The 15237-nt window shown below is 42.1% G+C and overlaps 2 protein-coding genes and 1 long non-coding RNA gene across 5 annotated transcripts in view; 2 read left to right on the top strand and 1 right to left on the bottom strand.

The window, feature by feature from the left end:
• The window catches only part of si:dkey-234i14.2 (heterogeneous nuclear ribonucleoprotein C), a 156956-nt gene extending 147981 nt beyond the window's left edge, over positions 1 to 8975 (top strand). For 2 of the 3 annotated variants that reach the window (XM_061881326.1, XM_061881342.1), the window contains 2 exons: positions 6266 to 6423; positions 7842 to 8975. In XM_061881326.1, coding sequence (XP_061737310.1) covers positions 6266 to 6423; positions 7842 to 7880 — 197 coding nt within the window. In that variant the 3' untranslated portion in view covers positions 7881 to 8975. The remainder of the gene's footprint in view (positions 1 to 6265; positions 6424 to 7841) is intronic. The other variant, XM_061881334.1, reaches the window with a different exon arrangement.
• Positions 1 to 10836, bottom strand: part of LOC133539211 (uncharacterized) — a 38070-nt gene extending 27234 nt beyond the window's left edge. The window contains exon 1 of the long non-coding RNA XR_009803206.1: positions 10709 to 10836. This is a non-coding gene — a long non-coding RNA (uncharacterized LOC133539211). The remainder of the gene's footprint in view (positions 1 to 10708) is intronic.
• Positions 10829 to 13866, top strand: uraha (urate (5-hydroxyiso-) hydrolase a). The gene is made up of 4 exons (XM_061881354.1): positions 10829 to 10987; positions 12767 to 12906; positions 13000 to 13135; positions 13660 to 13866. Exons 1-4 carry the CDS (start codon positions 10877 to 10879, stop codon positions 13747 to 13749), a joined length of 477 nt encoding a protein of 158 aa, XP_061737338.1. The 5' UTR covers positions 10829 to 10876; the 3' UTR covers positions 13750 to 13866.
• Positions 13867 to 15237: the final 1371 nt, after the last annotated feature.

Genomic DNA, 15237 nt, shown 5'->3' with positions numbered 1-15237 from the left:
AACTAAAACACAGCTTGCATTGTGTTTCTGCTGCAAACAATCTTATGTATTACTGCTACCGCTCTCAATGTAGACAAAACACAAAGACATCACGATTTATGTGCCACGGGAGAAAAGAACCGAGATATCACTATAATAAAGGTTCTTTTGTGAAGGGGCACAGCTCGATAGATGGACGTTATTCCTTAACTCATACAAACTTAAAGCAACAATATGTTGTCATTCGACCATGAAATGACATCTTTACAATGTTGTTGCCATGGCGACCCTAGATCATTTATCCATCCCATTCCTTTTCTACTGCTTATTCCCCTTTGGGGTCACAGGGGGCGCTGGTGCCTATCTCAGCTACAATAGGGCAGAAGGCGGGATACACCCTGGACAAGTCGCCACCTCATTGCAGGGCCAACACAGATAGACAGACAACATTCACACTCACAGATCATTTATATTTAATGTTTTTTAACACTATACCAGGGGTCTGTCCAGTAGGAGGGCCCCTTATCCGGCGTGCTAAAGCTTTCCATTTGGCCCACAAAACATGACCCAAGTAATAAAACCAGATTCACTTGAGGTCCTCATCCATGCAGTACTTCCTCCACTCTGCATGAGGCAACAAAGAGTCATACGTGTCTCAATGAAGCAGCAATAGAAGAAAACGCAGAGTCGCAATAGTGCTCATGAGTCACGATGAGTACTGTTACTTGAGAGTAAAATGACTCAACATAAGTAAAAAGTAGTCAAATAAATACTTGAGTAAAAGTAAACATTCTGTGAAAAACCTACTCAGTGGCCTATTGGTTAAAGTCAGACCTGAGATCGGTAGGTTGTGAGTTCAAACCCCGGCCGAGTCATACCAAAGACTATAAAAATGGGACCCCTTACCTCCCTGCTTGGCATTCAGTATCAAGGGTTGGAATTGGGGTTAAATCACCAAAAATGATTCCCGGGCTGCTCACTGCTCCCCTCACCTCCCATGGGGTGAACAAGAGGAGGGGTCAAATGCAGAGGACAAATTTCACCACACCTAATGTGTGTGACAATCATTGGTACTTTTACTTCAACTTTAACTTTAAAACAACTTCAGGCGAGTAACTTCTGACTTCTTAATGTACTTGTATTACAATTGTAGTTGTTTTGTGTGTGCATAATAGACAGAAAGACCCTACTGCAGCACATAGGCGCCGTCTACATTTCTGCCAGTGGGTGCTCGGACGGGCGGTGAATCTGACGCTACTTTTCTGAGCATGTGCTGTTTTTGCTTGGTGGTGAGAAAGAATTTGCCATACATCCCACCTGGGTGCTCGGGGCCCGAAGCACCCACGGGATCGGCGCATATGCTGCAGCATTTGTAGCCACAGCTCCCCCCTGGCTGCCAATTTACACCTATGGTCACTCCAACCACCTCCAAACATTTATTTACATTTATACAACAGTGTGAGCGCCACTGAGAGCAAGGTGGGTGAAGTGTCTTGCCCAAGGACACAACGGCTGTGACGAGGACGGTGGAAGTTGGAATCAAACCTGAAACCCTCAAGTTGCTCGCACAGTCGCTCTACCATCTGAGCCACGGCGTTTCCACCATCTGGGCTACCCCGTTCCATGCAGTCACTTATGGCATTAGATCAGGGCTAATTCTATGGGTTGGTGAAATGGAGTCAAACGCACTGGTGCTTACGTTAGATTGGTGAAAGGAAGTCATGCAGTGCCTGTAGGAAGACATCTCTCCAATGAGCCAAATTAATGTGTCCTTGCAAGCAGTAATCAACAGATTATAAATCAGTGCAGTCAAGCAATGAAAAAAAACAAGGGAATAATTAATAATGACCTGTAACTGATTTCGTCTGAATGATCTTTTTTAACCTCTGAAAAATAAATGCTGAAAAAAGCACTCAACTTGAGGTGTTTTGATTAAATTCATTACATTATTAGGGCAGTTTAAAAGATACATATTTAACCAAATAAAGTGTCTTCAGGATGTCATTGTTGAACTAAAATTAACTAACTAACTAAAAGTTAATGCATCAAAAGCAATTAAAAAAACACTTTTCTGAGCAATATCATTAATATTGAATGTTGAGCTTGGTATATATATATATATATGTATATATATATATATATCCATCTGTCCATTTTCTACCGCTTATTCCCTTCTGGGGTCGCGTGGGGCGCTGGTGTATCTATATATATATATATATATATATATATATATATATATATATATATATATATATATATAAACACATACATGTATACTTTAAGATATATATACAGTATACTGTATATACAGTATGTATATATATATATATATATATATATATATATATATATATATATATATATATATATATATATATATATATATATATATAGAGAGAGAGAGTCGCAATTCTCGTTGCCCCCCGGCTCAAAGCCTGCACGTTGGAGTTCCCCCTCCGCCTTCGGGTGGGGGGATGGGTCCTGAATGTTGTTTTTGCTTATGCACCAAACAACAGTTCAGAGTACCAACCCTTTTTGGGTACACTCGAGGGAGTACTGGAGAGTGCTCCCCCGCGTGATTCCCTTGTTCTGCTGGGGGACTTCAACGCTCATGTTGGCAACAACAGTGAAACCTGGAGAGGCATGATTGGGAAGGATGGCCGCCCGGATCTGAACCCGAGTGGTGTTTTGTTATTGGACTTTTGTGCTCGTCAAGGTTTGTCCATAACAAACACTATGTTCCTACATAAGGTTGTCCATATGTGCACTTGGCACCAGGACACCCTAGGCCGCAGTTCCATGATCGACTTTGTAGTTGTGTCATCAGATTTGCGGCCTCATGTTTTTGACACTCGGGTAAAGAGAGAGGCGGAGCTTTCTACCAATCACCACCTGGTGGTGTGTTGGCTGCGATGGTGGGGGAGGATGCCGGACAGACCTGGCAGGCCCAAACGCATTGTGAGGGTTTGCTGGGAACGTCTGGCAGAGTCTCCTGTCAGAGGAAGTTTCTATTCCCACCTCCGGAAGAACTTTGAATATGTCACGAGGGAGGTGCTGGACATTGAGTCCGAGTGGACCATGTTCCGCACCTCTATTGTCGGTGCGGCTGATTGGAGCTGTGGCCGCAAGGTAGTTGGTGCCTGTCGGGGCGGTAATCCTAGAACCCGTTGGTGGACACCAGCGGTGAGGGATGCCGTCAAGCTGAAGAAGGATTCCTATCGGGTTCTTTTGGCTCATAAGATGCAGTGGACAGGTACCGACAGGCCAATCAGTGTGCAGCTTCAGCGGTCACGGAGGCACAAATTTGGACATGGGAGGAGTTCGGGGAAGCCATGGAAAACGACTTCCGGACAGCTTCGAAGCGATTCTGGACCACCATCCGCCGCCTCAGGAAGGGGAAGCAGTGCACTATCAACACCGTGTATGGTACGGATGGTGTTCTGCTGACCTCGACTGAGGTTGTTGTGGATAGGTGGAAGGAATACTTCGAAGACCTCCTCAATCCCACCAACACGTCTTCCTATGAGGAAACAGTGGCTGGGGAATCTGTGGTGGACTCTCCTATTTCTGGGGCTGAGGTTGCCGAGGTAATTAAAAAGCTCCTCGGTGGCAAGGCCCCAGGGGTGGATGAGATCCACCCGGAGTTCCTTAAGGCTCTGGATGCTGTGGGGCTGTCTTGGTTGACAAGACTCTGCAGTATCGCGTGGACATCGGGGGCGGTACCTCTGGATTGGCAGGCCAGGGTGGTGGTCCCTCTCTTTAAGAAGGGGGACCGAAGGGTGTGTTCCAACTATCGTGGGTTCACACTCCTCAGCCTTCCTGGTAAGGTTTATTCAGGTGTACTGGAGAGGAGGCTACGTCGGATAGTCGAACCTCGGATTCAGGAGGAACAGTGTGGTTTTCGTCCTGGTTGTGGAACTGTGGACCAGCTCTATACTCTCGGCAGGGTTCTTGAGGGTGCATGGGAGTTTGCCCAACCAGTTTACATGTGCTTTGTGGACTTGGAAAAGGCATTACACCGTGTACCTCGGGAACTCCTGTGGGGAGTGCTCCGAGAGTATGGGGTATCGGACTGTCTTATTGTGGCGGTCCGCTCCCTGTACGATCAGTGTCAGAGCTTGGTCCTCATTGCCGGCAGTAAGTCGAACACGTTTCAAATGATGTTGGACTCCGCCAAGGCTGCCCTTTGTAACCGATTCTGTTCATAACTTTTATGGACAGAATTTCGAGACGCAGTCAAGGCCGTGGGATTAGGTCTCTGCCTTTTGCAGATGATGTGGTCCTGATGGCTTCATCTGGCCAAGGTCATCAGCTCTCACTGGATCGGTTCGCAGCCGAGTGTGAAGCGACCGGAATGAGAATCAGGACCTCCTAGTCCGAGTCCATGGTTATCGCCCGGAAAAGGGTGGACTGCCATCTACGGTCTGGGACGGAGACCCTGCCCCAAGTGGAGGAGTTCAAGTACCTAGGAGTCTTGTTCACGAGTGGGGGAAGAGTGGATCGTGAGATCGACAGGCGGATCGGTGCGGCGTCTTCAGTAATGCGGACGATGTACCAATCCGTTGTGGTGAAGAAGGAGCTGAGCCGCAAGGCATAGCTCTCAATTTACCGGTCAATCTACATTCCCATCCTCACCTATAGTCATGAGCTTTGGGTCATGACTGAAAGGATAAAAACACCGGTACAAACGGCCGAAATGAGTTTCCTCCGCCGTGTGGCGGGGCTCTCCCTTAGAGATAGGGTGAGAAGCTCTGCCATCCGGGAGGAACTCAAAGTAAAGCCGCTGCTCCTCCACATCAAGAGGAGCCAGATGAGGTGGTTCGGGCATCTGGTCAGGATGCCACCCGAACGCGTTCCTAGGGAGGTGTTTAGGGCACGTCCAACCGGTAGGAGGCCACGGGGAAGACCCAGGACACGTTGGGAAAACTATGTCTCCCGGCTGGCCTGGGAACACCTTGGGATCTCCCGGTAAGAGCTAGACGAAGTGGCTGGGGAGAGGGAAGTCTGGGCTTCCCTGCTTAGGCTACCGCCCCCACGACCCGACCTCAGATAAGCGAAAAAAGATGGATGGATGTGTATATATATATATATTTGTATATATATTTGTATATATATATATATATATAGCAATGTGTGCTTTAATTTTGAATATAATGTGCAGATATCATACATGTAATATGACTATATATTTAAGTGCAGATGTGTAATAGTATGTAGTCAGATGAATGTGTGACAAACCCTACCAGGAAGTGTCGCCATTTTGTCAACGCTCGTTTTACAAACAGATACAGTAGATGCGTGTTACGCCAAATAAGAAAAATAATAATAAAAGCATTGTCCACGGAGGCATTGCAGGGGAGGCCAGGATGCTAAGGAAACAGAAGAAAATTAGTGGGACCTAGCCACGGAATGGAAACGTGTGGATCAGGGAACAAAATTGTTCCGAAAAGGTCATCAAAATTATGAGGGAACTGAAGAAGTATCCGACTGGACATGCACAGTGGAAGTGATGGAGTCTCTGGCTTGAGTGGACTGACAACGAAGAAATCAGGCTCAATTCACTTGGACATAAATTGAACTATGGACACACATGTAGACACTAACTATGATAACATTTATGATTGTGAAAATTATATTGAACAAGATTTGCTAATATTTGAAGAAAATGTATGCAATTATTATACAATACAACAATACATTGTCAAAATCAGTAAAATACTTCATTAAGCGTTATCTGTTATAAACTTTAATAGTCGAAGTTTAAAGTGTACCGGTAACTTAGTAAAAACAAAAAAACTACTTTGTCGATTAGATGAAAACTTTAAAGTGTTTGCTACAATTGAAAGCTGGTTGAAGGATACAATTTGTGGTATTTAAACAGAGTAAGTAAAAAGGGATGGGGTGTAGCTCTCTACATTGATTTTCATTTAAAATTTGAACTTAATGAACAAAAAACAATTGCTGTGGAAAACTTGATGAAAATGATTAGTGTTGAAATAATAATTCAAATTGGTAAAATGCTGAAATCGGCCAATTATAACAACACAACGCTTTGTCTTTAAAAACAAAACATATATACACTTAACAAACAAAAACACACACATATATATATATTAATATGTGTATTATATATATATATGTATGTATATATGACGTAGGGGTAGATCGTGGTTTGGATTTTGGCTGAGACCAGGGATCTTGAGCTCGAAAAGGTTGGTGACCACTGGTCTACGATATGCTTTCCTCTATATTTGCATTTTTACACGTGTTCACTGATGTGTTCTAGAGTCCCTTTTACGAGAGGAAAGCCCGGGATGCTCGCTGTATTCCAGCAGTCCAGAACATTCCCTCTCATCCCTCTCCCCACCCAGCTCCCGCCATCGAATCCACAGGGAGAGTTCTGTTCAAAGGGGTCCTGATGATGAGCATCACGTGGTAAATTCAGTATGGTCTCTTTGCTTGGTATTATCATTTCATTATTTGCAACTTAAAGCAGATATTGCTAAAGTGTGGCAAAGTGACCCCTCAGAGAATACAGCCCCTATTCCCTGAAAAAAAAAAACATAATTTGCAGTGTTTTCTCCTCATTATGGACTATTTTTCTACTCTCTCATTGTACTGTACTGATACTAAAAATCTATTAATTTCGCCTTTTACAAAACTGGTAATCTAAGTACGTTTGTCTTTATTTTTCTTGAGCTCCTCACAAACGATGATTTAAAGAGGAATTGCACTTTTTGGGGGGATTGTTGTCCATCATTGACAATCCCTATGTATGACAAGAACATATTTCCATTTTCTTTGCATTCTAAATAGTACAAATCTGCTATTACGAGATGGCTAACAATGTAGGTAATGAAATGAATCTATTTCACCTATAAAACACTCTAAAAAACATCCAAAAACGCTAACAACACTCCATTGACCTGCATATTAAGCAGGCTATAAACACATTGTTATTGTAAGACCCTAACAAAGAGGAACTACTTTACAGGTATCGTGACGCATCGCCTTGCTCACACTCCTTTGGCCCCTAGCAAGTAGCTAGAAACTAACTAGCTTGAGTTGCTAAAACCGTTGGTCGGAACCAGCCATAAAATATAGAACAAGGAGCTTGAGCTGATTGTGCTGTATTGCCTTTGAGTTTGGAAAAGTTAAGACTAGATTATACATCACGACTCTACCCGGTACGTGAAAATCCACACACAACCAGCTTCAAATTATATGGCTCTCAACAAATGAAACGCAGCAAGACTCAATCGCATCACCGAGAGGAAGCGTTTTTATCTGAGGAGTGAGGATTATTCGGAATTTAGCAGATAAAAAAGAGCATAAGTGCTGAAAGATACAGCCATCCCATCAGTCGGCATCCCAGTGGAAGCGGACATTATAAGTCACTGTTTTTGTCGTTGTTGTTGTCTACACTGATTTTACAGAGCACATAGCAATTAACGCTAGTGTTGCGCTCTGTGAGATCGATGTGCCCAGGAGAGAAGCTTCAATGATGCTTAAATCATCGTTACATCATCACATTACATATGTAGTCTAAAATGTATATAAAATGGTATTGGAGGTTTGTGAACAGTTTTTAAAGACTTTGTAGGCTGAATAGATCGATACCCATTACCTGCAATGTTAGCTGCCTTTTGTTACCAGTTTTTCATTATTTACAATGCACATAAAAAGTCAAATATGTGTGTGCTCGTCTCACATAAGGATTATGGATGATGGGCAAACATTTTTAAAAGTGCATATCCCCTCTAAATGATATCATGGATAAAGATATGAATGTGGAATCAAGTTGCGAGTATGCAGTTTCATGGAATATCTCTTTGTTTTATTTTGTATCGTCACTGCGACAGATGAGCAATCACAACTCGGACCCCGAAGAGGAAATATGAGGCTTGAAGAAGACATCATGACATGAATGAAGTGCCAAATGTGTGAGGACAACAGCAGCAAACTATCAAGCCAACATCTTTATTCTAAGCGCCACTGGGAGTGCACATATCAAGTGGAACTGTAAAATTGACTACCGTTTGTGTTCTGTATCTGCAATTGTAGTGAGGAAAAAAACGTAACACAAATGAAAATTTGCTCTCACACCACGTATTCATACACCGTCCAGCAGGAAAGAGTTAAATCTTATTACCAGAGTAGTAGAAAAGGACATCTGGAGGCAGCCGTATGCATTCCAATTGTACTGTAGTGTATTTGCATGAACAGAGGCTCCTGCAATAATTTAAATATTGCAGTGTTTAGCAGGTTATCCAGATGACAAATTGGGCTGCCCTGATGTGAACATTATGTAGTCATTTCTGTTCATTACAGAGCTGAATATGACATGTGAGGGTTATTACATCGTTATTCATGTAGAGTATTACTAAAAGTGCGAGCATGTTCATTGTCTAATCAAAAACATGCTTTAGAAGGGATATAATTTTACAGTCTACGTCACAGAATGATGAGTTCTGAATAAGCATAGGCTGTTGAAACAATGTGCACACCTCAATAACAGTAAATCTTAGTATTCTTAGTATTTTCAGAATGCAGTATGTAATGTTTACACGGAAATCAAACCTGTCACTCCATACGTTTAGGATATCAAACACACTGTACAATTATAAATATGAATCAGTTATTCTGCATTTGACCAAGAAAGAGGGGGCAGTTGTATAATTATGTATGTGTTAGTATGCTATTATAGTACTTTTAAAGAATTAGAATGCTACAACTCTGTACAACCTTGATGTTGGCATTAAGGTGTGCCAAGACCAGATTGGCGTGTAGTGGTGTGCATTATTGTAAACTTAACTGTAAGTGTCAGCTGTTTGATTTCACTTCTTTTTTTTTTTTTTTTTTTTCAAAAGAGACCTACAAAACAAAAGTATTATTATAAGTCATTTGGTGTTTCATGTTTTTGTTGGCTTTCCTGAAATGGCCCAAGTGGAAATACTCATTGTCACTAGTAAAGGTATTTTCATATTGACCCCACAGTTCATGAGAGTGTGTAGTTATTTCACTGACCCAAACATGGTGGCAGGAAGTATTTGTCTAAAGAAATATAAGAGTGAGAAATATAAATTTGGACTATTGTCACAGTTGCACATGGTTGCTGTTGGTGTGACCCCATGATGCAGTGAAGGCAAGCGATGTCCAGTCAACAGGTCATTTAATTAGGTACCATGGAGAAGAAACGTATTTCATGTCGAGCAAGAACTTGGGTATCAACACTATGCCATACAGTAGCAAATAAACCAGCACAGAAGGAGTAAATAAATTGGAACTAAACAGAACTAATTAACAATGTGGAACAAGTGTGCTGGCAGGACAAGGAACAGAAAGTAAAGGTGCTGAAAAACACATGCGTGTGATGCATAGCACCGCAAAGGGCTAGAGACTAAACACGAAATACTACCAAAATAAGAGGACCAGGACAGAAAGTAACACCGAACACAGGCAAAATAAAGAACAAAGGCCAAACTGTGATTACCGTATTTCCTTGAATTGCCGCCGGGGCGCTAATTAATTTAAAACCTCTTCCCACTCCGGCACTTACCAAAGATATGCAGTAAAAATTTGAGTGCGATGTAAGCTTGGACCTTAAATCCTACTGAATAACTCTTAATCTTCCCTTTATGCGATTTCAAATTATCGGTATTGAAATCAGCCTCCTCCATTTTGAAAATGATGACAGGGGAAGTGTCACGAGTTTGACCAGGCGGTAATACTAAGCATGCCCTAATTATTTTGGGAAGCGAGTTTGACCCGGCAGTAATTCAAGGCAGGCGCATACTATATGTCCTGCGGCAATTCAAGGAAAAACGGTATGCCAATTTTCTTGTAAATGTAAGTATTTAGACAGTATTTAATGCTAAATTATTTGCAGTATCTATTTAAACTGCAATAATAATGTGTTTATTATTGTGGTCGTAGTCATCAGAGCCATGTCTATATTGTTGTCGCTCCATGGGTGTAACTAAACCAAGGAAACCAACGTACAGTATTAGGAGCCGTTGGTATTAGTACTCATCTGTGTACCAATTTCCTTTACTTTTGTGTGTGTTCAAGTGGTAATAAATGTTCATTAGGTAAATAATAAAATGTAGTTTTCTAATTTGACGATTAACACAAAGCTGATAATGGAAACAGTGCTGTCCGGTTGTCATCTTGTTTTCTTGTACTTCTGAGTCACATTTGCAAGTTTGCACTCATTTCAGTTTGTCCTAGATGTTGGCAACATGCTCAAAGTTAGAAACATTTAACTTTTTGATTGCTAAATTTCAAAGTGTTGAACTTGTAATCCATCCATTCATTTCCTACCGCTTGTCCCTCTTATGGTCGCTGGAGCCTATCCCAGCTGCATTCAGGCTTAAGGTCGGGTACACAGATAGACAAACACAATTTTTGACAACGAAATAATCCAAAATAATATGTCTAAATATAGTTCCAAACATACTGCAAGGCATAAACTTGAAGTAAAACATGCTGTTATTTCGTGAAAGTATAATTTTGCAGCCGTATTTGATGAATTCTGAGTACCAGGCAGCGTAGCAAATACACATGAAACTACTGGAAGAGCAGAACCATCATGTGAGATGTGATGGCAACACGTGTCTGTACACGTTAACTGAACTCAACCACTGCAGTGTAGTAAAGCGGTTGACAATAATCAGGTGTAGTTGTGCAGTTTGACCTCAAACTTAACTTCATATGGTAAATCACTGACCTGATTCATCTCATATGCGTTTGCATCTGACACAGAAGCGTCTGCTTCTTCAAGTACAAAGTGCTTCAGGCAAATATGAGGAGGAGCTCAGTTGTGCAAAGAGTTCTTGCACAACGGGTTCAGTGTTGACAAACCAGCAAGCAGGGACACGTGAGCAGTAGCATTAGTATGAAAAGTGATGTGATGCTGTGCTGTTGGACTGTGGGACATACAGTACCAGTGCACATGAGCGCGCACAGGCTACATCGACTGCAGGGTCATATTCTGCTTGAAAATAAGGTAAGCACACGTATCATCTAGATTAGTGATTCTCAAACTTTGTTCGCCAAGTACCACCTCAGAAAACACTTAGCTCTCCAAGTACCACCATAATGACCAACATTTAAATACAGTAGTGGAGTAGGCCTAAGTATTTGTTATAAACAAGGCACATGTAGTTCCATGTGTAGTTAAAGGCCTACTGAAACCCACTACTACCAACCACGCAGTCTGATAGTTTATATATCAATGATGAAATATTCTTTTTAGTTTACTAAATTGTAATTTTAAATTTCCCGCAAAGTGTCCTGTTGAAAACGTGTATGTGTGACGTCACGGACTGTTAGGAAATATGAGCGCTGCGCACACACACAGCTAAAAGTCGTCTGCTTTAACGGCATACTTACACAGTATTTTGGAGATCTGTGTTGCTGAATCTTTTGCAATTTGTTCAATTAATAATGGAGACGTCAAAGTACAAAGATGGGGTTGGGAAGCTTTAGCCTTTAGCCACACAAACACACGGTGATACCTTGTTTAAAGTTCCCGGAGGTGAAACTTTCCTATGGATCAGAGCGGTCAAGCGAACATGGATCCCGACCACTTGTCAACCAGCAGTTTTCGGTGAGAAAATTGTGGTAAAAAGTCGCCACTTACCGGAGATCAGCTGAGCTTGTGCCGTCCATACAGCTGGCGTCGACTTCCGTCAGACACCCGTGGACAAACCCCTCCGACTGTCAGGTACTATTAAACTCACTAAAACACTAGCAACACAATAGAAAGATAAGGGATTTCCCAGAATGATCCTAGTAAATGTGTCTAAAAACATCTGAATCCGTCCCAATGCAATCAAGTTTTTTTTTTTAACCAGATTTTTTTTTTTTTCTAGTCCGTCGCTATCAATATCCTCAAACACGAATCTTTCATCCCCGCTCAAATTAATGGGGAAATTTTGGTTTTCTCGGTCCGAATAGCTCTTTTTGTTGGAGGCTCCCATTAAAAACAATGTGAATATGTGAGGGGCCATCAACGGGTGACGTCATCGTCTGCGACTTCCGGTAAAGGCAGAGCTTTTCTTTTAGTGACCAAATGTTGCCAACTTTATCGTCGATGTTCTTTACTAAATCCTTTCAGCAAAAATATGGCAATATCGCGAAATGATCAAGTATAACACATAGAATGGACCTGCTATCCCCATTTAAATAATTTCAGTAGGTCTTTAAATCAATGTTTAACAGAGGTTGTGCCTTCACATGGTTTGCATGTGAAGTGAAGTGAAGTGAATTATAATTATATAGCGCTTTTCTCTACTGACTCAAAGCGTTTACATAGTGAAAGCCAATATCTAAGTTACATTTAAACCAGTGTGGGTGGCCCTGGGAGCAGGTGGGTAAAGTGTCTTGCCCAAGGACACAACGGCACTAACTAAGATGGCGGAAGCGGTCATTGAACCTGGAACCCTCAAGTTGCTGGCATGGCCACTCTACCAACACTTACTACGCAATTTGTGATTGCCTCCAGTCTTCTGTACGGGACATCAGCACAAAGCTCCCAAGTTGGAGCCAAAATTGGGCATTCCAAACTGTGCAGAGACTCATTAGAAAACAAGCCTAAAATCACCATTGTTTCTATTTTGGGGGGGATATTAACTGGCATTTTCAGGTGCAGAACTATGAAATAAATGCCAATTGTGTCACCATTAAAGGAGTCTTTTGAATAGAAATTATATTTTAACCCTGTATACACAAAAAATCCTGCAGCCTGTGCATCCAGCTGGCTATAAATGTATCTGTCTTGTAGATCAGAGCAATGGCAGCGTCTCCAAGCCCTCTAACCACACATGTGTTAAATACTGCCAACGGGCTTCCAGGATCCAACATGGCCCTCAACCTACATCGACTGGACCCCTCATCTGAGACATGGATGGTTATCACGACTGGGTAAAATGGCTATCTATTAAATGAATGAAATTGAATGTATGAGAAGAAACCTCTGAACAAAAAGAGTTTATTTTCCAAATGTTGTCTCTGTAGGACGACAAATTCAGACGGCCGTTGCCCTGGGCTTATCACACAAGAAATGTTTCTGTCTGGTGTGTACAAACTGCGCTTTGAAACTGCTCCATATTGGGACAGTTTGGGGGAGACCTCCTTTTACCCTTATGTTGAGGTGAGACAAGTTGAACAACTAATTAATTTTTTTATTTGTTTTTGTAGTGTGGTTGTATCTTAAAGCAACTGGAACTAAATATAGTGCACTACTTAGCTGTAACCATCAGAGGCGCTGTTGATTCTATCTTGCATCCATTCGTTTTATACTGCTTGTCCTTTTTTGGGTTACTGGGGGCTGGAGGCTAACCCAGCTGCGCTCTGTCGGAAGGCAGGGTACACCCTGCACATGTCACCACCTCATCACAGGGCCAACACAGAGAGACAGACAACCATTGACACTCACATTAACACACCAATTTAGTGTTGACAATCAACCTATCCCCAGGTGCATGTCTTTCAGTCTCAACTAACATGACTTCAAAATAAGAGCAGCATATTATCAGCAAAGTAAAAAAATAATTTTCAGTAAAACCATGTATATCTCTTGTATGTGCTGCAGTAAATTCTTATTTTGCTCTATTGAAATGACAAACTATATCGTTTTCAATTAAATTACTAAATGTTGTATTTATGTTGTTTCAGATTGTCTTCACTATCAAGGACCCAAGCCAAAAGTATCATATACCTCTGCTCCTGAGTCGCTTCTCATACAGTACTTACAGAGGGAGCTAATATCTCTGTCCTAACCTTTGCAATCTGACATTCATTACCAATGTATATGTCCATGTACACAAACAAATTTCACATGCTCCATGTTACGTTTCATCATTAGTAAAGAAAATGACTGACTTTACGCATGCTTTACTGACCTACATACGGAAGGGATCCAGTCCAATGGTGCCACACATTGGCTACCCATCGCTTTCAAACTGATTGGTTAAATGCAGGGATACATTTTACTATCCTTGTATATGTGATGAATAAAGTCCAATTATTCTCTACTAAAAACATATGCACTCTCCAGCAAAGACAGATCATACTGTCAACTGTATATTAAATTGTATTTAAACAGCATGACACATGCCTTAAAGGGGCCATATTATGATTTTTTGTTCTATGTATAAAACATTTCTTGTGGTCTACATGTACTGTATATGCCGTATTTTGCATAGATGATGTTTCACAGACTGTCTTTAAACCACTTTCTGGCCGTCTTTTTGGAATGCGCTGTTTTGAGGGTGGTCTTATTTATGTGCCTCTACTTTGACTGAGTCTTCTCCCCACCATTTCTGTTGTAGTTTTTTAGCACTTCCACATGGAGTCTACTGACAGATATAAGGAGGATGCCTGTGCGTGACTTTGTTTAACGAGAGGGGACTGGTGCTCAGACAGTCACCACACGATCCTTGACAGATCGGGTCAGGGTCCAGTGGCATGGAGTCCAAGACGACTGGGGACCCTTTTCTGCTGCAGCCTTCATCCGCCATCCCAGCCGTTGTGACGCTCCATAGGATTAGCAGTCATCCTTCGCCTGTTCCACCTTTAAGGTTTTGGATTGTTATTTCCTCATAACTGGGCCCACATGGATGTGGGGGTGCCTTCTTCCGCCATCGCAGCCGTTGTGGTGGTTCATACATCTACCGTCTTCCGCCTGCTCCGCCGTTGAGGTCTTCACCGTATCCCTGGCTAGGGGGCAGTCAGGTAATTAATCTTTGCCAAGGGCCACCTGGGGTAACAGTGGTAAAGGGGTTAACCTCCTCGTGCCCCAAGAACCCATAAGGAGCTGTCACGCCAAATTTCTTCCCCCTACTAAAACCTTCCCCCCGGAAGAAATTTGGCGTGACAGCCCCTCTAATGCCTGAAGGACCCCAATGAAGGTGGAAGGACCTAAAGCAGCCCACACAGCTGCCTGTTTTAAAAGCATTATAATTGGCTGATTGTCATTGGTGAAAAAGAACGGTGAAGAAAAAATATTAGCATTCCAGCATGCTAACCTTTCAAGCTATTTTTGCTTCGCTAACTTTGCAGCTGTCACCTTTAAGAGTCATATAACTTGCTTAAAGCAGCCCACACAGCTGCCTGTTTTAAAAGCATTATAATTGGCTGATTGTCATTGGTGGAAAAATAACGGCGAGGAAAAAATATTAGCGTTCCAGCATGCTAACCTTTCAAGCTATTTTTGCTTCGCTAATTTTGCAGCTGTAACCCTTAAGAGTCATA

Source organism: Nerophis ophidion, linkage group LG02 (genome assembly GCF_033978795.1).
Source record: "Nerophis ophidion isolate RoL-2023_Sa linkage group LG02, RoL_Noph_v1.0, whole genome shotgun sequence".
Lineage (NCBI taxonomy): Eukaryota > Metazoa > Chordata > Actinopteri > Syngnathiformes > Syngnathidae > Nerophis > Nerophis ophidion.
The sequence above is the reverse complement of the archived record's forward strand: the minus strand, read 5'-3'. Positions and strand labels throughout refer to the sequence as shown.